The sequence below is a fragment of the Alligator sinensis genome, unplaced genomic scaffold (assembly GCF_000455745.1).
Source record: "Alligator sinensis unplaced genomic scaffold, ASM45574v1 scaffold246_1, whole genome shotgun sequence".
In the NCBI taxonomy this organism is placed as follows: domain Eukaryota; kingdom Metazoa; phylum Chordata; order Crocodylia; family Alligatoridae; genus Alligator; species Alligator sinensis.
This window is the reverse complement of record NW_005842367.1, coordinates 998423-1021556: the sequence shown is the minus strand read 5'-3', so window position 1 is coordinate 1021556 and position 23134 is coordinate 998423. Positions and strand designations below refer to the sequence as shown.

The window sequence follows — 23134 nt, the reverse complement described above, 5'->3', positions numbered from 1 at the left end:
CCCTTTTTGAAAATGGGGACCATGTTGGCCCTTTTCCAGTCCTCTGGGACTTGGCCCGTGCGCCACGAGCGTTCATATATTCCTGCCAGTGGCTCTGCAATGACATCGGCCAGTGCCTTCAGTACCCTCGGATGGAGCTCATCCGGGCCTGCCGACTTAAAGGCATCCAGTTTTTCCAAGTGACTCTGCACCATCTCAGGATCTACGCATGGTAGTATGGTGCCACGCTGCTACCTCTCTACAATCCCAGTGAGAGCCTTGTCCTGCCCCTCACTTAGGAACACTGAGGCAAAGAACTCATTGAGGAGTTCAGCTTTGTCCCCCCTGTCCGTCACCAATTGCTTCTGCCCATTTAGCAGGGGTCCTATTCCTCCCTGGGCCTTCCTTTTACTCCCTATATATCTAAAAAACAATTTCTTGTTGTCCTTTACTTGGGATGCCATCCTCAGCTCCATGGTAGCTTTGGCCTGTCTAACTGCCTCCCTACAAGCGCGAGCAGAGGAGATATATTCGTCTTTGGTGATCTCTCCCTGTTTCCACTTTTTATGTGCCCCCCTTTTGGCCCGTAGGCTGCCCTGGATTTCTCTGGTCAGCCAAGGAAGCCTCCTGGCCCCTTTCCCTCTTTTTCCACGTGTCAGGATTGTCTCCCTTTGTGCCCGAAGGATCATTTCCTTAAGGCACAGCCACCCTTCTTTGGCTCCCATCACTTCAAAACTCCTACTCTGCAGTGCGTCCTTGACTAATCGCCTGAGTTCATTGAAATCAGCTTTCCTAAAGTCTAGCACTTTCACCCTACTAGTTACCTTACCCACTCGACGTCTTATGAAGAAGTCATGAAGTTATGAAGTCATAGAACTTGATCCTATCTGACTGTCTGGCTGCCTCCAGGAGCCTGAGGGGGGAGGGTTGTGCCCCGTGCCACACTGCTCTGCCAGGGCTGGGTTGGCCACACAGTGCACAGACTCCTCCATCCCCTTGGCCCCACCCGGCTTCCTGTTGGCACTGCAGCTGTGCAGTCTTGGCACCATGGCTGCAAGCAGCTGGGCCCTCATAGGATGGGGCACAATGCAGAGTGATGAGTAATTGTCCTGCCCACCTGCCTGACGTGATGAGCCACTGCTACCACAGCATCACTAGGAGGTGAGTCTGTGCCAGCTGTGAGAGGTGGGGCTCAGCCCAGGGCAGCTGCCCTGACTTCCCTAGTGTGGTGTGATGGCAGCAGCTCATCATGGCGCACAGAACTTGGCACGCTGCATTGTGCTCCATCCCATGCAGGCCCTGAGGCTGGTGGCCATGGTGGCAGAACTGTGCAGCACCAACAGAAAGCCAGGCAAGGAGAGGGGGCAGATGGATGAGGGGTTGAAGGAGTCTGTGTGTTGTGCAGCCCAGCCTGACCCCAGATGCAGCAGAGCGTAGCAGTATGTGCGCAGGCCTCCCTCCTCAGGCTTTTGGCAGCGGGCAGCAGGCCAGATAGGATCAACTGGCTTCTCCACCTCTTCCCCCCCAGCCCTCAAGAGCTCACCAAAACTCATTATGTGGGCCTCCAGCCTAAATAATTTCCCACCCTACCATAATAATAGAATATAATATTTCAGGTGTGTTTGCTGAAAATCTGTGTGCAGAGATGATTACCTCCCTGCTCCAAATCCTAGATAAGGTTGAATAAGTCACTGAATAAATCCAAAATTCCAGTCCTGTTTTTTTTCCTTTGCAATATCACATTGGTATTAGGTTTAAACTTATTTTCAGTCTTTTCTGTATCCTGTGGAACAGTGGTACCTTTTTGCCCAGTCTGTCTGTGGGCCAGATCCAGCTGGTGTTCCTGATCTAGCACCCAGGCGGGCACAGTGGGCACCATCTGGCTGCATAGAGGGGGGCAAGGGGAGGGACAGGCTGGCCCCAATGTAGCACCGCAGGGGGCCCTGTGGAGGGAGAAGAGGACATGGCCTGGGCCTGCAGGGAGGAAGGAGTTATGGCCAGTTACCAACCCAGCCCCACAGGGAAGGAAGGGGGCAGGGCCTGGCCAGGCTCCAATCCAGCTCTATGGGGGGAAGTGGATGTAGCTCAGCCCCAAAGGGAGGGTAGGGGGCATGGCCAGACCCCAATCTGGCCCCACAGAGAGGGAATGGGGTGTGGCCCAGCCCCAGTGGGAGGGAAGGGGGTGTGGCTCAACCTGGCCAGGCCTGCCATGTGAGACTTAGGGGTTTGGCAGTGGGGAGGGTGGTCGTATTAATGGCCACCGCTCCCCCGCCACCAAATTTCTTAACCCATGGGAAGCCCTACAAGCCAAATGAGATGGCTCTGCAAGCCACATTTGGTCCATGGGCTGAAGGTTGATCACCTCTGCTGTAGAAGATGTACACCAATGATTCACCCATGTACTTGAGTACAAGCTTAACCTCAGGCGTGAGAGTGCGGCAGTTCCTGGTTAGTTCTACTGAACCAGGGACTAAGTACCTATTTTGGGGTATCTGTAACTACTCAGATCTACACCAGTTTAAATTAATTCTAGATAAATAATTGTATTGGATATTATCAAATGATTTACTAATACCCCCAAAGTATTCATAGTTTCATAGTTGGTAGGGTCGGAAGGGACCTGAGCAGATCATCAAGTGCCTTGACAGTGAAGTAGCACCTCCTGATGTCTAGTCTGAATCTACCCTCTGCCAGCTTGTGACCATTATTTCTAGCCACTCCTGGTAGTGCTCAGGGGAACAGGGACTCCCCCAATGCCTGCTGGCCCCCCCTGACTAGTTTTTAACAGGCCACTAGATCCCCCTTCAGCCTTCTCTTGTGGAGGCTGAACAGGTTCAGGTCCCTTAGCCTCTCCTCGTACTGCTGCTCCCTGATCATGCGGGTGGCCCTCCTCTGAACCCTCTCAATGCCATCCACATCCCTCCTGAATTGCAGCACCCAGAACTGGACGCAGTACTCCAACTGCAGCCTGACCAGTGCCGTACACAGGGGGAAGATCACCTCCTTGGACCTGCTCGAGATGCATCTGTGGATGCATAACAACATGTGGCTGGCCTTCCTGACCGCATCCCCACACTGTCAGCCCATGTGCATTTTGGCATCAATAATGATTCCAAGATCCTTTTCTGCCTCTGCACTGACAAGAAGGGAGTTCCCCAGCCTGTAGGTATGCTGCTGGTTCCTCCTCTCCAGGTGCAGCACCTTGCACTTGTCAGTGTTGAAACCCATCCTGTTCTCATCTGCCCACCCCTGTGACCTGTCTAGGTCCGATTGCAGCCTATTCCTCCCTTCTAGCATGCCCACATTCCCCCACATCTTAGTGTCATCAGCAAATTTGAATAAGGTGCTTTTTACCCCTTCGTCCAAGTCACTGATGAAGATGTTGAACAGCGCGAGTCTGAGGACCGAGCCCTGGGGGACCCCACTGCCCACATCCCTTCAAGTCAAAAATGACCCATCCACCACCACTCTGGGTGCGGCCCTCTAGCCAGTTAGCGATCCATTTGACTGTGTAGGTGTTGACGCCACGGTCCCCTAGTTTTTTAATGAGAAGGGGGTGAGCGACAGTGTCGAAGGCCTTCCTGAAGTCCAGAAAGACTACGTCCACTGCTACCCCTGTGTCTAAGGATTTTGTGACCTGGTCATAGAAAGCCACCAGGTTGGTCTGACAGGACCTGCCTGTAATGAACCCATGTTGGTTGCCCCTAAGCATAAGCTCCCCTGCTGGCCCCTCGTGGACATGCGCCAGGATAATTCTCTCAAAAAGCTTACCCAGGATCGAGGTAAGGCTAACTGGCCTATAGTTTCCTGGCCCCTCCTTCCTCCCTTTTTTGAAAATGGGAACCACATTGACCCTTTTCCAGTTCTCTGGCACCACACCAGAGCACCACGAGTGCTCATAAAGCCGTGCCAGGGGTCCCACAATTTAAATAAGTCCAGTCCCTCCAGAAGTTCCCTGACTAGATCCTCACTGACCCTAGGCCTGGGTGCGCCTCCCTCGGGGCCTGAGGGGGTCCCTGCTCAGGAAAATGGAGGCAAAGAAATCGTATTATATCAGTTACTTTGTTCATGAGTTTTGTAAGTTTATACTTGTATTGCAAAAAGCAGTCATGTTTACTGCTATTTAGTTTTCATTAGGTGATGTTGTTTATAGTTTTAAATGCTGCTATGGTTCAGCTGCTGAGTGATTTTTGTATAAAGACGGGTCATTTGAGGCAATGGCACGTAAGTATACATCTCAAATTGTGCTTCAAGTGTTAAGGGTGACATTGTGGGTTAAACCTAATGGCTTTTTCTAATGCATTACTATCCTTTATTAGAATACTTCCTGGAATGTTATGCTTCAGAATAAAGACATTTGGCATATAGTGTATCTGCAATTCTGTTTGCTGTTTGTAGATGGCTTAAAGACACCATTAGAGTTTCCCATATCTGATCATCTTTATTGATTCAGAGTTTTCCTTCAACGTTGTTAAACATACAGTGCTCATAACAGTGGATTTTTTTTCCTTCCATTTTTTAAGTGGTGCCTTAATTGTACATTGGGCAAATACATCCTTTTATTATTATTACACTGTGCCAACATCCATGTATACTAACAATAACAAACTGCACCACCTAGTGGATGTTGAGAGATTATCTACAGAGCTAAGATTGAAAACATTTTTCCCAGCAGATTAAACAAAGCTTTTAGGGGCCTATTGTTTGCATTTCCTTGTACGGTGTGTTTAAGAGGAATATCAAAATCCCAGGCAAAGTATCATTCTTCAGCATGCTTGCTGTACTTGGGAGAATAGCTACCTTTGGTGGATTTAGGAAAAGATGTCCATTGAAATACTATACACTTTATGGTATGTAGTTTCCTGGAGATCATTCTGGATGTTTTAATTTGTTAGAAGATTGCCCTTATTGGGTTTATTTATTAAAAATAAATAAGTAACCATTGCTGCTTTTCACCAATATCAGCTTATACCTGTTTCCTGCCTGACATCTTAACTACTGCTAATCCACCAAGATGTTAAAAGAAATAAACTACAGGAAATGGAGTATGCACCTGCTCACACAATTTCATCCTATTATTCCTAGTTATAACCTCTTGTGTATGGCATTTAAAAACTGGAAGCCCCATTTTCTTTTCCTTCTCTAGTGCAACTCCATCAGGATTATTCCCATCTTGGAGTAGGATGGAAACTTTTGTGTTCTTCATTTTTATTTTTCCTGTAATAATAGCGAAGTATGTAATACTTCGGGTATATGGCACTGCTAGGGGAAAGTTTATGCAATTGTATGGTCAGTTATGGTGCGGGAGCTGCAGTAAAAATGGAAACAGGAAGCTTCTCCATAGTGAGTAGCATAGCCTTTTAAACTATAGTTTGTTTAAAATGTACCATTTAATCTTCTTTAATTATATCATTAAACAGTCCCATGGCAGAAGGGCAGGGCAGCACAGGGAGCAGGGGCTGAGGGTGGTATGCAGGATTGCTGCATGTTCCATGCTGCTCCCTTCCCCATCTGGATGCAGCAAGTAGCTGGGCTGGTGCTGCACTCCTTCTGCTTGACTGAGGGCTAGCCCCAGTGCCATGGCTCCTAGCAGAGAGCACCCAAACCACAGGTGGAGGCCTGAGGTACAAACCTGCATGGTACATTCATCTTCCACGTGCCTGCAGACTAGGAGAGCCACCGTGGGTCCTTGCCAAGTAGCAGCTACCAGAGCCTGGGGAGCAGGCAGGCATGAGGGGAGGTGCCACCCGGAGCTTCAGGCACCTGCGGGCTGAAGGCACTGCCTGGGTGTGGCACAGAATGGCTCTCCTGGCAGGTGGGAGCCCCTGTGGGTGCCATGGGAGGGGCAGCCTGCCCCTCTGGCACCCGATGGCAGTCCTGCCAATGCACTTACTCCTATTTAAGCTTCAATGGCTCTGCCATGTAACTTTGCCCGGGTCCATTCCCCAAGGTAACAGCTAGTTATTTCCCTGCCACAGCAACTGTGCAGTGCCGCAGCCTGAATCCATGCTGCCTCCTGGGCAGCCCCTGCCAGAGCCACTCCCCCAACAGTGGGCAGCACCAAGGTGGGAGGTAAACAGTAAATGGTAAATGTCAAACAGTATAAATATAATTACCATTTAGCCTTTCACATCCCTAGTTGGTGCATTACCCATATCAAGAAAACCTAAAATGTACTGCTGCTGCAGCAGACTTTGGCTTTGACAGATCTTCTGCTGATTGCAGGAAGAAAATGTAATCTGTTTAGGTTTTTAGAAAACTCCCTTTTTTTTTAAATTACTGTCAGGGTAGCTTAGGTTCTTATGTGTCTGTAGGTTGGCTTCAGTAAAGAACTTAGACATTAGAAAACCTGACTTAAGGTGCCTGGCCCCTAGAGTAAACACAGTTATTTGGGTAAATGTGATATCTTTTATTAGACCAAGTGAATAGTTGGAAAAAAAATTATTTTCAAGTTTTCAGGCACAGATGCTCTTCTTCAGGCATAGGGAGAGTCTTCTGGTGTTTGTCTTCTCTCTAGGATTGCTTAAGGCAATATGCAAAATGCAGGTCTGTGAAAATGCAAATGCATTGCAGTGAAGATCAGAGGGAATAGGAATAAATGGGTGTGAGACGGATAGGTGGGGGAAACCAAAGAGGGGAATGTCAACAGATGATAAAATGTAGCTAGTAAAATGTAGAGGTTACCTGGGGTTACTGGATGGCAGGCAGGTTATAATGCACCATAAATCCAATGTCTATATTTAGTCCATGATTTTTTGTATCCTGTAGATTTTTTAAGTGAAGTTTGTAGGCTCATCTACAAAAGGTGTTTTGTAAATTCTGTTTGAGGATTAGAACTGAGAGATTGGAGAGAGAGTGATTGTCTTGTGAGAAGTGTGTTCCCACAGTTTGGTGGGGGGTGGTAATTGAGTATTTTTGTCTTTGATAGATGTTCAATGTGCATTCATTCTGGTACACAGTTGTTGTTTGGTTTCTCCTGTGTAGTTTCTGGCAGGGCATTCAGGGTACTGGATGAGATATTACATTTCTGGAGGTGCAGGTGAAAGATCCAGGAATGGCATTCATTCTGTTGTGGGGTGTAGTTGTTGTGGGGGTGGTGGAGATATGTTGGCAGGGTTTACATTTCTTGTCCCAATGTGGTCTGGATCCATTTTGTGTGCTATGGGACATGGGTGATGAGGTTGGTGAGGTTTGGTACCTGTTTAAAAGCTAGGGTGGGTGGTTCTGGGAAGATCTCTTTAAGAATTGGGTTTTCTTCTAGTATGGGTTGCAGTTGTTTGAGGATTTTCCATATAGGTTCCGAGAAAGGATGGTATGTCGTAACTAATGTTGTGTGATTTGTAGGGATTTTCTTTTTGTACTGCAGCAATTCTACACGGTATCTGGGTGGCTCTTTCAAAAGTCTGATCCATCTCTTTGGAGCGGTGTCCCTGCTGAGTACAAGCCCTTTTGACATGTGAGGTGATGTCGTGGGTGTTACCACTGAATTTGCACTGAGGAGATCAGAGGGCTTGGTGGTATATTGTAGCTTTCTTGGTGTGCTTAGGGTGATTGCTGATTCTGTGTAAATATGTATGTTGGCTCATGGGTTTCTTGTATATGGTGGTTTATATTCCACTATTCTGGATATTGACCATAGTGTCTAAAAAGGAAATGATGGTGCAGCAGTGTTCTAGAGAGAGTCTGATGGAAGGGTGATAATTATTAAATTTGTAATGGAAATCAATCCGAGATTCCAGGTTTTCAGTCCAAATGATGAAGATGTCACCTATATATCTTAACGTAGGTTTGACAGTCCAGTTCTTGAGGAATTCCTCCAGGTGGCCCATAAAAAGGTTGGCATATTGTGGGATCATTTTAATGCCCATAGTTGTACCCATGGTCTGGAGGAAATGTTGGTTATTGAAAGTGAAGTTGTTGTGTGTGAGGATGAAGTGTATAAGGTCAACAATATCTTTAGGTCTGTACTCTGAGTTGTAATCTTGCTCCTGTAGATATGTAAGGCAGGCTTAGATGCCATCCTGGTGTTGGATGTTGGTACATAAGCTGGTAATATCCATGGTAGCTAGGATATTGGTAGGAAGGCAATCTGTTTTTAAATTTTCATAGAAAGTCTGTTGTGTCTTGGACAAAACTCGCTCTTTAGGTGACAAGAGGTTTTAAGGTGGATTTGATTAAACTTGATATTACCTCAGTTCAGGTTCCATGGTTGGATATAGGTCTACCTGGGGTCCCTTGAGTCCCTGGGCCGCGTCCAGATGAGCACAGCTATGTGGTATGTGGCACTGCAGACACATCTGCAGCATAATATACTGCACATTCTCCATACTGCAAGGGATCAGCACTGGGGAGATTTTTGACCCCTGGACATATTACAAAAATTCTATTTGACAACACTTAGTACCTTCCCCAGGACATTATCTATCTTGCTCTTATATGTTGCTTTGTTCTTCCCTCATATTCTTTCTACTTAAATCTTATTCTCATTGATTCCGATGTATAATATGTATTTATAAATAAATGGAAAAACGACAATAATATTTACTTAATAGTTTCATTTGTTTTTTTTCTAGGCTTTATGCAGTTGGTGGTAGAGATGGAAGTTCTTGTCTGAAATCTGTGGAATGCTTTGATCCTCATACTAACAAGTGGACTCTCTGTGCTCAAATGTCAAAGAGAAGAGGAGGAGTAGGCGTAACTACCTGGAATGGGTTCCTGTATGCTATAGGTGGACATGATGCTCCAGCCTCAAACTTGACATCCAGGCTGTCGGATTGTGTAGAAAGGTAATACCCAGAAAAGATAGTACTAGCAAAAATGGTTTACACAGATAAACTGCAGTAAGTAAACTTATTACAATGACTGTTATTTTTATCACCAGCAAAACTAATTTAGAAGCATACCATGGAATACAATATTATTTATATATTATTTCTGCCAGAAGGCAAGGCACGGTGCTACCTTACAGACTAACTGGTTCAGAAAGGCATAAACTTTTGTAGGTACTTCATTGCCCTGACTTCAGACTAATATGGCTGACTACTTCTCTATGATATTTTCATGATACAGCACAGTGTGAAACAAAAAAGCCTTCATAATGCACTTTTATCCAGAAGCTATTCTTTCCTTTAAGAACCTCATTGAAAAATTGTGAATGAAGTATTAAGAAACTTTAAATTAAGACCTTTACAAACACTACAATTTTTCACCCAAGCTGTTCTTTTAACAAGGGATAGAACTTCCTCAATGCATAATATAACTTTAAATGAGTTGTTAATCAATTTATGCCCATTATCTTTTTTTTTTCTGGGTGCCTTTAAAGCATACATAATGTAAAATAAATCACATTTGTCTGCCTTTTGTGAGTTCTACAGCTATCCCAAATTGAAGGGTTTGGTTTTGTTTGGTTTTGGGGGGGTTGAGCAGGAGGAGGGAGAGGAGGGAACAAGTTTGACATGACTATATTGCTTACAAATGGCAGAACCACTTTGAGGTACAGCATATTTTCTTTACAGTGATTTTCAGGCTTCTAGATTTCTGAAATATTTTATTATTGGCCATGTAAGCCAGCTGAACTCTTCCCTGATATTTCTTTTAATTAGGGAGACATTTTCAAAAGCATCTAATGAAGAAAAGCCCCACTGAGAATCAATGGGATATGTGCTCCCAAGTAAGAATTTTCTTAAGAATTTCTGAAAATCTTCCCACAAACTATGTTAAGGTTATGTGGAAAAGGAATGCTGGAGCCAGTTTTTTTCCTCGCGCACACATTCTCTAAAACTCATCTTCCCCCAAGGGGCAACCATCTCCCTTTCTTGCCAAATCACCTTCAAGTTTGAGGATCTGTTTAGAGAACTATATCAAACTTAAGCCCCAGACCTGCACCTTTCAGACTTTCAGGGCACTAATGCTATGCATGTCACACTATATTGCATGATCTACACCAGATAAAATAAGGAACGTTATAGTACCAGGTTCTAAAGAAGAGCTTGCAGAGTTGATGCTCCATTCTCCTGCCCCTTCTGCCCTTCCCCTCTTTTTCCCCCACCCCCACCCACACAAATTAGATCGGGGGTGGGCAAAATGCGGCCCACCAGGCCAGTCTATCCAGCCCGGGGGGGGCCTAAAAAATTTAGAAAATTAATATTGATCTGCCCCGGCTGCCTGTCATGCAGCCCTCGATGGCTTGCCAAAACTCAGTAAGCGGCCCTCCACCCAAAACAATTACCCGCCCCTGAATTAGATTTTTAAAGAAGGTAGCGAGAGAAAGGACAGGGGAAAGATTTACTTGTTTTCTGCCCAAATATTTTCTACAACTAATTATGAATGACATGAGTTTTATAATAGAATTAGTTTAATAATCCATTTTCACTTAAATCACACTTTTCCTAATGTGATTTTTTTGTTAAATCAACGTTTAATTTATAGGTCTTCTTTTTGTTGTTTTTAATATTGCTTGTCTCCTAAATCAGTGAGGTAGAGATAGAAAATAACCTTCAAAGGCAGCACGATATAAACAAACATGTGCAAATATAATTTAATAAAAAATTAGCAGCATCTTAACATTTACTGTGAAGTTAATGAATGCATATTTGCTCCTGTATGCTGTGATACTGCGGTAGGTTTTCCAGAGCATTCCAGTAGCATATAAATTAATTATATATAATAAAATTCAAATTGAAGAATGAACCCCATGTCTATTTTATATTTTATCATCTTTCATTCCCTGCTGCATTTCAGATCTATGATCCTGCATGAGTAAAATGTATATTTCCAAAGTGCTTCCAGCAGATAGGTGTTGTACCACTAGAGAAAAACTATGGCAGAGAGATATCCAAAACTTCTTACATTTGTGCCATATGGAAAGAGAGCTTATTTTTCTGTTGTAGTTTTGGATAACAACTTAACCAGGGAAATAATTTATTTTCAGTCTTGCATCTTCAGACCTTCTTACTGATTTGTTTCCCTCAAGAAGTTCGTTTCTGTTATCTTTGTGTCTTCTAGTTACCAAAATGACTCGTCTGAATATGGAATGTCTGCAGCGTACAAGTCAAATAAGTTTCTAAAATAGGGGTGTCTGGACTGTCCATTTGAATTCCTGATAACTAGTTAAAGACCTCTATTGATATTTTCTAGAATCAAGCTTTAAATGAGGTGTTTTCAATACCTCTCTGTCACCATGTTGAGGTAGGATCATCACCATGTTGTGAGAAAAAAGTGCTGTAAATTGCCACAAAAGTTTTGCCATTTCACCAGTTTGTTTTTTCATAACTTTATAGTTACTAGGAAGCACAGAGCAGTTATCTTATTTGTCCCCTGGATCTCCATAGCAACACAGTTCATATTCATTCTGTTGCCCTGTGGGGTCAGGCCAACTCTCAGGATCTCAATATTCCACTGTTAGACAGGAGGGTATGACACAATTGCACATATATAAACACACAAATCAATTAGGTGCATACACACACGCGCTACCAGCTCAGGCACATACACATCCAAACCAGCCTAGGCACATACATACCTATCACCAATTCAAGCACATACACTATATACCGCAAAAGTTAGACACAGATCACTCATTCGTATATCATGCACACAATGACACATACATACACACACACACACACCAGTTCACACACATACAACCCACCTCCATATACATACAGGTAAGTTCCTAACTTGGATGGTAGTGTGTATGTGTGTACCTGGGGTAAGGTTCAGGTGAGAGAGAGAGAGTTAAAGTGTAGGGAGTGAAAGTTGCCAGAACTGGGATTAGAACTGGTGGACTACAGAGAAGCTGGCTGAGGAACTGAGGCTTGGGTTTACTTAAGGTATACTGGGGCTGGAAACTGAGGCAGACAGCTGAGATATTGGGGTGAGGGGGCAGATAACTGGTGGCAAGGAGGAGACAGCCAGGAAAGAAACTGAGGCAGAAACCTGGTTGCTCATGGGAAAAGGAAAAAGCAGTGGGGATAAGACAGTGGCAAAGAAACAGGGGGTTTGGAGGCAGAGAGGCGCTCAGGACAGGTGTTGGAGCTGGCAGTGAGCCAGAAGCAGGAGAGGGAGAAATGAGACAGAAGTTAGAGGAGTGAGGAGCAGAGATTGGAGCAGGGCCAAATCGTAGTAAAGCAAAACCCAACTTAGGGGTCCAAATAACAGTTTTATTAGACAACACACTACACAGCCCCATGAAGTTATTGGTGTACACACGCACACACACAATGGCAGCAGGACAAAGAGATCAGTGGAAGGGCTGGAGTCCAGGTAGGGAAGAGAAGCAGAGTCCAAGTCCTTGGTTGAATGTCTTCACTGCCCCTTTTTATAGGGGCAGACCTTGTGTGACCCTAGTGACAGGAGGCATGCCCAGGCAAGGGTCAGCCCCTGGTGTACTGAGTATGTGTGCTCCATGCAGGGATGTGCAGTTTCAGGTGTCTGTAATGGTGGGGTACAATAGTAGAGTTGCTGGCTCTGCAGGGTCTTTTGTCTTTCAAATGCTGGGCTCTTGTCTCTGTTCCTGGGTGAGGTCTGTGGTTCCCGGATGAATCAATGTGAGGTGATGGCCTGGTCATTACAGGCCATTCAGTAGAGGCCTGCTACCATTTTATTTAAATCATTCCCAATCACTCTCATTCATCCAGGAACCAGTTTACATGGGAGGGGGTACATGAATCATACAGTTACAACACGGGGGATGCCCGGGCAGAGGACACAAGATGGAGGCTTGACATACAAAATGGAAATTTGACATGATTTACGCTAACTTTCATATATAGGCCTAAAACAGTAATCACACAATATAAAAGCAGTACAAACATAATTATCACTTATAAAACAGCGGTATCGATATCAAAATAGCAGGGAACTTATTTGCAAAGAGGGGAGAGAAAAATAAAACTTACTACCTAAAATAAAATGCTAAAGCTTATCCTACATCTTAGCTTACTTATACTTATCTATAGGGAACAGAGAGGGAGAGATAAAGTCAGAAATGGTTGGGGAAGGGGAGGGAATGCATTTTAAAATAAATAAAAAAAGAAAAACTGGGGGTTTTGCTACAATTCTGTACTTTGACCTTTAATAATTGTCTGGTAAATTAAGGAACTACAACTCTACCACAATCTAGGCACAGAAATTGACTCTGACACAGAGCTTGTTTGGTCATAAAACAACAAGAAGTAGAAAACTTATACTTTCTATTGTTTAGAAAGCAACAGAAATAAGAACATAAGCATAGTCTGGAGATTTTTTGGGGCCACGGTCTTACAAGGTGATCTACAAGAGATTGTATGTGTGGGACAGCTTTCAGGATTGTGGCTCTAATGCAGTGATTCCCAACCAAGGTGTCAGGGCAACCTGGGGTTCTCTGAGATCCTGTGAAGGGTGCCACAGAGATGTGAGGAAACAGGTAGATAAGGACAAGTTTAGGCTTTTCCTGCCTGACTGCTCCCTTTTCCCCACTGCTAGTGCTGTCTGCAAGGAGGTGTAAGCCCTATAATCAATTAGATTTTGAAATGGGATGCCTCTCAATTCACAAAAGTTATAGAGGGGTGCCTTGAATCTGAAAAGGTTGAGAACCACTGCTGTAGTGAATAGGTAAACTAGTAAAACACCCCTGAATGTTTACTATGCACATGAAATAATAAACCTAACTCCTGAAAAAGAACTTTATTGTCTCTGTTTGTGGTATGTTGATTGTTTTGCTGCATTTGCATTTCATATTTGCTGCACAATAGAAACCTTATAACATCATAATCCAAATAATTCATTAAAAAAATTATTTAAACATATTGTTAAATGAAGTTATGTATCATTTACAGTGTTGATAGTCTTGTCTCGTATAGAAAGAGAACAAGGTAAGGCCCACTTTGATCGCATTAAATTTTTGTTCCCACTTCCAGAATTAATACGTGTCTTTTCCTGCCCATTAAATAAATGCATTTAACTCTGCATCAGTCTATGGAAATATGAAAGTTTAAATTATTTCAGTCAACTATGGGTTCCAAGAAGTATGGGCAGAGGCATAACAATGTAGCTGGACACCCAGAGCAGCTGTCACACACAGTGGCAGAAGGGACTTCCAGTTACTACCGTGCTGCTGGTGTGATCATGCAACTACAGTGGTAGTCATTTCTTTCCACATGCCTATCCCCCAACTTGAGGCTTGGGGGGGCTGTCCCAGTCACCCCACCCTAGTTACAGCACTGAGTATGGGCTCTGTACACCATATATGGTCATGCAGATACTGTAAAGCTCCTGAATATACCTGGTATTCTTTATATCAGTGAGATGATTAACCAAATGCTGTTTTTCAGGAAAGTACTTTAAGTCAGTCACTCAAAGATAGATTGCTTCCTTAACTATTCTGTCATTTAGTTCCTTGAGAACATCATTTTTAATACTTTCCTCATGATTTTTTTGGCAACACTATTAAAACTTTACAAAAATTTCTTTCAGGTATGATCCAAAAACTGACATGTGGACTGCTGTGGCTTCTATGAGCATTAGCAGAGATGCAGTGGGAGTGTGTCTTCTTGGTGACAAATTGTATGCTGTGGGAGGATATGATGGGCAAACCTATCTTAATACAGTGGAGTCCTATGATCCCCAGACCAATGAGTGGACACAGGTACAGTTGCTAATATAATTTTGTTATATTATTCATTTTAATTATAACCGTAATAGATCCTCTTGGTACAGAAAAAATACAAGATCCATTCCCCAAGAAGCTCTGTCATGCATCAATTACAAGACAGTTGGGTGGATAGAGAAGAAAGAGGAAAGCCAGTGATGAAGATTGATCTTAAGCACTTGTCCTTATGAATACTGCTGGTCTGTGCGCCAAATGCTTGTGAGTCCAGAATCTTTTAGGCAACAGTATCTGTTGGGCCAGTAAACCCTTGCAAGGATATAAAAAAAGACAAAACATCCCTAAACCATCATTCAGTCCCTTTTTAGTGCCTGTGGTAGGAAGTCAGAATCTCAGTATCTTCTTGGTTACCGTGTAGCTTATGTATTTATTTACATACTACCAGTTAGTGTAGCTTCCTAGGTTTTAATAAACTTTATTGAAGCCCATTGGCTTTTTAGAAAAGAAAAGCACAAGTAATACACAAAAGAATATTTAGTTTAGTCTAGCTTGAGTCTTAAGGCCTTAAAATGTTCCATGCATGTGCAATTACTGTGCTTCTTAAGGATGCATATTCTGTGCGCTTACTTTGTTTAGGAGTGCTCATATCCCCTGAGAGAGATGCTTTCTGTAATTCTTTTTTCTAAGCGCACACAAGAGAGCTTGAGATGCCCATTTCAATTTTAATGGAAAAGTCCATGCAGAGCATGTCTGACAGTGAGCTGTACCCTTCAGCTGCAGTCTCTTTCTGCTTCAAAGCTGGTTCAGACTACAGGAGATGGGAAGTAAGAAATCATTTGGCTATGAAACCACATAGTGTTAGCAAACAATCAGAGCTGTCTTGTCAACCATCCTTGGTTTAGTTGGTGACGCTTGCTGTCTAAGGCAAGAAAGATTAAAAAAAACAAAAACAAAAAAAAAGAAAGGAAGAATCTCCCTTTGAAGATCGACACTGGTTCGTGCTCCCCAGTGCCAGCTAAGAAGAAAGCAGAGAGTCAATATAGGTGTTCATATAAACAGACTATATTGAAATAGCATTGTGGCAGTTAGTCTTTAAAGGCTAGAGAAATCAATTAGGGCTGTGTGAAACACCATCGTTTTGTTTCAACATCCATTTCGCCATTTCGAAGGGACAGTGTTTCGTTTTGTCGAAACTGTTTCGCTGTTTCAACAAGTTTCAACATTTCGCCTATAAGCCATAATGGGAAATCATGAAAATGCCTAAAACTGTGTCATTTTGTGCCTGATTTGGATGAAATTTGCTAGGATGGTAGCCCCTTCTGAGGGCATGAAGCCTGCCAAGTTTCAAGGAGATAGGTGCAGAGGTTTCTGGGAAACTGAACCACAAACTTTTCAAACGAAAAGTCCTGACACTTGCCAGCAGCGGGAGCCTCCTCTCATCCGATGCACAGATCTGGGTCTCCATGGAGGAGTCTGGCACAGCCTGGTGGCCCTCCTGGGGGTGTGAGCCCCTGAATCTGTGCCCCAGATGAGAAGAGACTCAAGCTGCTTCTCCCACCTGAGACCGGTGCTTGGATGCAGGCTGTGCCTAGCACTGGACAAGATTGCCCCTGCTGCAGCCTGAGCCTCCTCTCATCTGGCACAGATCCAAGGGCTCACACCCCCAGGAGTAGTCCAGCATAGCCCAGCAGCCCTTCTGGAGTTGCAAGCCCCTGGATCTGCACCCCGGATGAGAGGAGGCACAGGCTGCTTCTCCCACCAGGGACCAGTGCCCCCCGCTTGCCTCCCCGCTTGGCTACAGCCCCCTGCTCAGCCTACACCTGGTTCCAGCCCGCCATACATGTTCCCCACTTGGCTCCAGCCCCCGCCCCGCATGCCCCGTGCCCAGCTCAGGCCCCCCCCAGCTTACCAGCAACAGCAGCCACGCTCTTGGCCTTGTGGCACAGCCCCCTTCCACAGCAGGGGGCAGTGTGGCTTGGCCTCAGCCACCAGGTATCCGTGCAGCCTCTGCCACAGCATGCTGCTGTGGCCCAGCTTGGCACAGCATGGGGCTGTGTGCTTTCAGGCAGCTCCCGGCTGTCATAGAGGACCCAGGCCGGTGTGGCCAGTGATGTGGTCCAGCGCTGGTCCCAGGGGGTGGGAGCAGCCTCCTGTCATCTGGCACGCAGGTTGGAGGCCCACACCCCCGGGAGGAGTCCGGCACAGCCCCTTAGCCTAACAGGGGTGCAGATGGGCCCCCTGATCTGCACATCGGATGATAGGAAGCTGTCGCTGCTAGCTGGAACTGGTGCTGAAGCCAAGTAAGCCCAGCATCAAAACTCAAAACATTTTGAAACTTTCAAAATGTTCTGAGTGCCCTTGTTTTGTTTCAAAGTTGTTTTGAAGGCTTTTGTTTCATTTCAATTTCAGTGTTTCACGCTCAAAATGTATCAAAACAGCTTCAAAACCAAACACCCAGCAAAATTTCACACAGCCCTAGAAATCATAATTCTTAGCATTACTACTGCGTCCTGTGCCTTCAGTGTCAAGACTCAATTTTCCTAGTTATGGCATCCTTAGTGTTACTTACCTAGATTTCATCAGCACAGATCCCAGTTTCTGAGATCATAATTGTTCACTACACCTGGTTTTCATCACTTGTTGACTTTATGGTTACTCTGAAACCAAGGCTACTGTTATAGGATATTTCTCTATTTTCTACTATGTTTAGTGTATCATTAATACTAGGGTCTAAGAAACCAAAAATAAATTTCTCTGGAGTCGCAGTGCTTTCATCTCATTTCAGACTTGAAGCTCTCCATCTTTCCACACCTCAGGGGTCTGGCAATTCATTGGAGAAATTTTATTCATTAGCCTCCTCATCTTTTCATGACAGTAAAAATATTATTTTGGGACGTTCTCCCCTTTGCCCGAATGACCTGATCATGTCTTTAAAAGGAGTCTCTCTTACTGTAGACATGTTCCAAGGAGATGTTGCTTTTCTGGGATCCCAGAATTGTGGCCCAGTATGTTGGTACCTTATCAGGCACAAGCCTGGGTCTGTTGGTTGCAATGACACTCAGAGCCTTTCTCATCTTCTCCTTATCTGGCTGAATTGAAAGCCATTGCAAAATTGTTCTGTTCTAAGGTTGTGGCTAGGGAATCTCAAACTTTATCTAAAACTATCCTACAAACCTGACCAGGAACCTCAGAATGACCAAGATGACTTTATGGAAGAATGAGGGCCAACCTGTCTTCTTACACAGATCATCTTTCCCATCCTTATCATAACTCCATCAAACATTTTGATTACTTCAAAACCTTTCAAGGCCTTAAAAGATTAGAAGACATGCTGGAAATCTTTCTGATGTAATGCGGAAAGGTATTTTCCATTCTATAGAAATCACCTGAGGGCTCTTAAGTATTACTTAGATCAGGGGTCAGCCACAGCTCTCTATCTCAGCCTCATATAGAAGGACCAAGTTCCCTCTAATGCATTTTGGGTACTTTTTGACATATCCAGCACCTGATAGTTGTAATAACAACACACAAATCTATGGGTATAGACAGGGTTACGTCTACACCAGAAAAATATAAAGTTGTAATAAAATGGGGTTAGGTGCATCACAGCAGCAACTAACCCAGGGGTGGGCAAAATATGGCCCGTGGGTTGGATCCAGCCTACCAGGGCATTCTATCTGGCCTGTGGAGACCCTAAAAATTTTAGAAAATTAATTTTTATCTGCCCCTGGCTGCCTGTCAAAGATGACAGGCAGTCAGCGACAGTAGGACCCAGGGGGGGCTTGTGGCAGGACCCAGTGGATAAGCAGCAAGGCCGGACCACCCTGCCCCACCCCTATCCTCCAGCTGGAAGCCTCTGTAGCTTCTGATCACTTGACCTTGAAACTGCTGTGAACTGCCCAGCAGCTGGGGGCCCCATGGTGCTTGTGGGGCCGGGCTGGAGCCAGAAAGGGGAGGAAGCAGCAGCTGGGGGGGCAGAGGGAAGCAGCGGAAGCAGTGGGGCTGCGGCCATGGTGTCGGGAAACAGCGGGAGCTGCGGCCATAGCAGTGGGGAGTGGCAGGGGACACAAGAAGTGGCCGGCAAGTGTGCAAGAGGGAAAGCAGGGAAATGGTGGTAGTGGGTAGGCGCAGAGCCTGTGCAGGTGCCCTGGGACCAGCAGGGACCCAGGCTGGGGTGGCAGGAGCGTGGAGCCTGGGTGCAGGGTCTGCCTGGCTGCATCGCATAAAGTTCACATGTAGTCCACAAGTGCCACACACAATGGAGCTGGCAGCCCGGCCCCATCTCTCTCTTTCTCTCCCATCCCACCACACCCCCCCCCACTCTGCAACCACACCCCACCACATACACCCCCTTACCGCCCACGCACAACATACAGTATGACTGATTTTTGAGCTATTATGCAGTCACCTCTAGATACACTTTGTAAACATATATCAGTGCAAAAATATTTTTAAATAAAATTAAAATAAGTTATAGTAGTTGTTTTATGTTTTTGTATATGATTTGGGTTTTTTCCCTGTTTCAAGATTGCAGCACCCTTCCTCCCAAATGGACTATGTCCAGGGCAAGGAGAGGGACTTCCGGTGGCAAAGGTCAGGGGTTGGGGGCAGGACTTCTAGTCCCAGTATGGGGGCAGGTGCTACCTATGCAGCCCTTGACAGCTCCCCAAAACTTAGTAAGCGGCCCTCTGCCCGAAATAATTACTCACCCCTGAACTAACCAGTAAGCAAGCTATGCTCATGTTGTAAATTTTAGTATTTACTTGGGACTGAGTTTGAACTGTATCACTGGAAATGGGAGGATAGGGTGGTTCTTGTTTCCTCTGTAGCCTTGCTTTCCCTAGTGCAGTGTGGATACCTGCTACAGTATAATGTGGGTGCTCAGAAGTTTCTGTTTGGTTGACCTAACTTCTGGGTCAACCAGGCAACTTCTGTTGGGGAGGGAGATAGTGCCATTTTCAAACTGCAAGAGCTATATACAGCATGGATGCCTCCCAGCTACAGTTCTTATTTCTTACTACATGTCAGCCAGCAACAAATTGTAGTGTTGTACCTGGCTTCCCATCACTGAATACACAACTCACTGTAGATCTTCACCCACGTGAATGAGTATTTTCATTGCATCATGTGACAAAGCCAGCATAACACTTAATAGACCTTTGCAGCCCAGCAGACTACCAAAAGACAAGCCCTGGCAATGAGTAAGGTCTCCCTCCGTCCTGCTTTCCAGTACACTTGGCTGTTTCTGAGCTCCAGTTTTAGGAGGAGGAATGAGTTCAGAGCAGTGTGCTGGTGAGTGGGAGGTGGGAAGAAGTAGAAGAAAATGTTCTGAGACATCTGTCTCAGGCATCTTGGTGGGTTTTTTTCAAATGAACTTCAGAAAAAACACAAAAATGTTTATTTGAAAAAACTGACTGGATGCCCCAGGAGAGGTGTTTAAAACAGGATTATCCTAGCAAAAACAGGAAATGTGGTTACCCTACTTAGAGATCAATTGTGTAATGATTTCCCTCCTGAAACTCATTAACCCTACTTTACCTTTTGTAGCTATGGCTTATTAAGTCTTACACAGGGATCCTTGATCACTGGAAGATGCTGTTCAACTGTCACTTGAACAACAGGACAATGCCTGTTAAAAGCATCTTTGAGTGGCTGAAGGCCTGGTGACATCCTCAGTGCCTAGGTGGAGGTGGCTGAGTAATGTTTTGTAAACTTGGCTATTGACCTACTTCGGCAGTCTCAGCTGAATTTCTGTTGGTATAGCCACATTTTATTTTCCTGTCTCTGGACTTGCCATTTGCTTAAAACTGTCAATATGCTGAAAACAAGTTAGTTATTACTGATAAACATACTGAATTATTTGTGTTTTTCTTATAGGTTGCACCGCTGTGCCTAGGAAGAGCTGGAGCATGTGTTGTAACTGTAAAACTCTAATTATTTTCAATAGGAAGATACTGTTCTCCATAGACTCAGTACTAGTGAATTAAAAATTATCACTACACATGAGGTACAGTGTACCTACTACCTTCTACAGAGCCAGCTGTTTGGTCTTAAGCTACCCCATATATAAGCATTGTTCTAATGGACCAATATTAAGCACTTTAAAAAAAAAATTACTATTTCCCTGTGTGTGCAAGAACTTTATTTGAAAGGTTATCAGCTGCAGTCAGCTGGCTGCCAGCAGGTACTTTATTAGAAAATACTAAGAAACTGAGTCTATTCTAAAATAATTGAGTGTTACAGATTAAGGATCTGAACCTGTACACATGCAGAGCAGCATCTTCTATTCACAAAGTAGTCTCTTGATTTTAATGGGCCTACTCCAGATGAAAGAGTTTGCAGGATTAGGCACTAGATACTTAATTTGCCTGTAATGAAGGTGTCTAAAATGCTATTTTTACAATGCAGACATACAAACCAATGCAAACCAGTTTTAAATGGCAGGCATAGAATTTGCCTTGGAAATGAAGGTATACATTTAGTGACTATATTGCACTTTTTCACCATAACTAAGGGTCAGCAACCTTTTTTATTTAACCAAAGCCTTATTTTAAATATTGTTTTATTATGCTAAAATCTGCTATTTAAATATTTTCTGCAGGAGCTTTGCAGTATTCAGTGCACTCTCTGAATTTTTAAAGATTTTATGTAACATGCAGTGTCATAAATTTCTCTCCACTTAATTCCATTTAATCTTATTTACTTGATTACAATTCCTTGTTGTGGATTTTTCTTTACAAATATGTTAACTAAAGAGTTCTGAATTGTGACTAAAAGGGACCCTGTAGACGTTTAATAAGAGCACTTTGGGAACTCCTGAGCATTCCATTGTATTAAGATTAAAGAAGACATGTTTTTCTTTAAATGTTTTGAAATGGGAATTTGCACTAATTTGAAACATACAGTTTTATAAAGTGTATGGACACTTGTGGTGGTGATGTTTTGGGGGTTTTTTTCTCCCTGTAAAGTTACTTCAACAAATAATGGGCCTCAGTCCTGCAAGGCACTAAGTGCCCTCAGTAGAGGATGTTCAGCATCTTGTATGACACTGGCAGTGCCTCACAAGATCAGACCCAATTAGTTATATTACTTAACATCTATATTTTTAACTTTCTTTGAAATACTTTATAATTTGCCTTTTGGGATTGAGTGTTACATTTTATTAGAATTGCTTGGGTGTTCCAAATGTTCTCTGAAAGTCTTTTTTGTATTTGCTTTTCTGTGCCTTGTTTCTTATGTTTTCATATAGTATATTGTGTTTCTTTGTAATGGAAAATATGAAGATGTGACTCACTGAATGTCTTTGAAAGTAAGTTTAATGTGTCTGATACCCAAAGTCTTTGTAAATTTATAATTTTTAAATACAAATGTGAATGTTAATGCTTTCAATGAAGTATTTATTGTTTTAAAAGAAATTATGGAACAGTAAAACTTTGTGATGAAATCTATATTGTGTGATTCATGATTTATCTTTCAGTGACTACTGGGAATCATTGTTAGTATAAATTGAATACTGAGGTTTTTTTCATTCCACTTTTTGACCCGGTCCATTATTTTTGCGCACTTTGCAGTCAAGCCAAAGGTACTTCCAAGCTGGACTGGTGTGTTTCAGGCATATTGTAGCCAAGAGCACACAAGGGAATGATGTGGCTAGTATCGTATCTGGCTCCTTCTGCCTCCCCAACCAAATGACTACAGTTTGTTTCAGCTGGGGGCTGCCTTTGACACTGTAGGAGTGGGTCAGCTGTACGTCCCCTCTCTTTCCCAGGACTCGCCTGCTATGATTAAGAATATGGTAAAAAGATTTAGATGTTAATCCCTGAGGGGAGAGGGTGAGAAACACCAGACCACCAAGTGCAAGTTTCACCAAGTGCCTATCTTTATTGAAGTGGATACAATGCAGCTGACTGTGCTAATTGCCTCATTAACGCGGAAGCGGCTGTATCACCACTTTGTTGACTGCAGCCCCCCTGCTGCTCTGCTCCAGGTCATGGCTGCCTCTCTGCTGCTTCCACTGAGAGCTGGCTGTCCCTGGGGATCCTCCTCTGGGGTCTGATTCCCCAGCCTTCCCAGGGTCTTGCCAGCTACCCATCAGCTCCTGTGCCCCGAGTGAGATTCCCTGTACCTCCGTTCTCCATCATGGCTGTCTCTCCGCTGCTTCGTTTAAGAGCCGGTTGTTTCCTGGAGCTCAGTCTCTGAGGGCTGTGTTGTTACCAGATTTGCCCGTCACTTTGGGGTGTGCTCATTTATTAGGAGTATGTTTCTGGGGGTCTCTGTAATTCTGTCAATGTGCTGCTTGTGTTACTTGTGTTTCTCTATGGAGCTGTATCTCTCCCTTCTGCAAGTCCTCACCCCCAGTGGAGCTACCTTGCAGGACTCAATTTCAATGGGGCTGGGTTCCTCCAGACACCAAATCAGTCCAATACACATGCAGATTAATGTGACCCACCTGACCCAGACAGGTTGGTCAGCATGGACAGGCTGACACCCTCATATGCCAGGAATCAGTTCACTAAGGTAACAACAAAATGCAGTCAGACACAAGCACACAGGTAAACAGAATACCTC

The 23134-nt window shown here is 44.2% G+C and overlaps 1 protein-coding gene across 7 annotated transcripts in view; it reads left to right on the top strand.

Moving 5' to 3' along the window:
* KLHL5 (kelch like family member 5) overlaps positions 1 to 21986 on the top strand; it is a 146166-nt gene extending 124180 nt beyond the window's left edge. For 5 of the 7 annotated variants that reach the window (XM_025210682.1, XM_025210680.1, XM_025210681.1 and 2 more), the window contains 3 exons: positions 8553 to 8765; positions 14434 to 14605; positions 20114 to 20431. In XM_025210682.1, coding sequence (XP_025066467.1) covers positions 8553 to 8765; positions 14434 to 14605; positions 20114 to 20233 — 505 coding nt within the window. In that variant the 3' untranslated portion in view covers positions 20234 to 20431. The other 2 variants (XM_006029229.3, XM_025210683.1) reach the window with 1 other exon arrangement.
* Positions 21987 to 23134: the final 1148 nt, after the last annotated feature.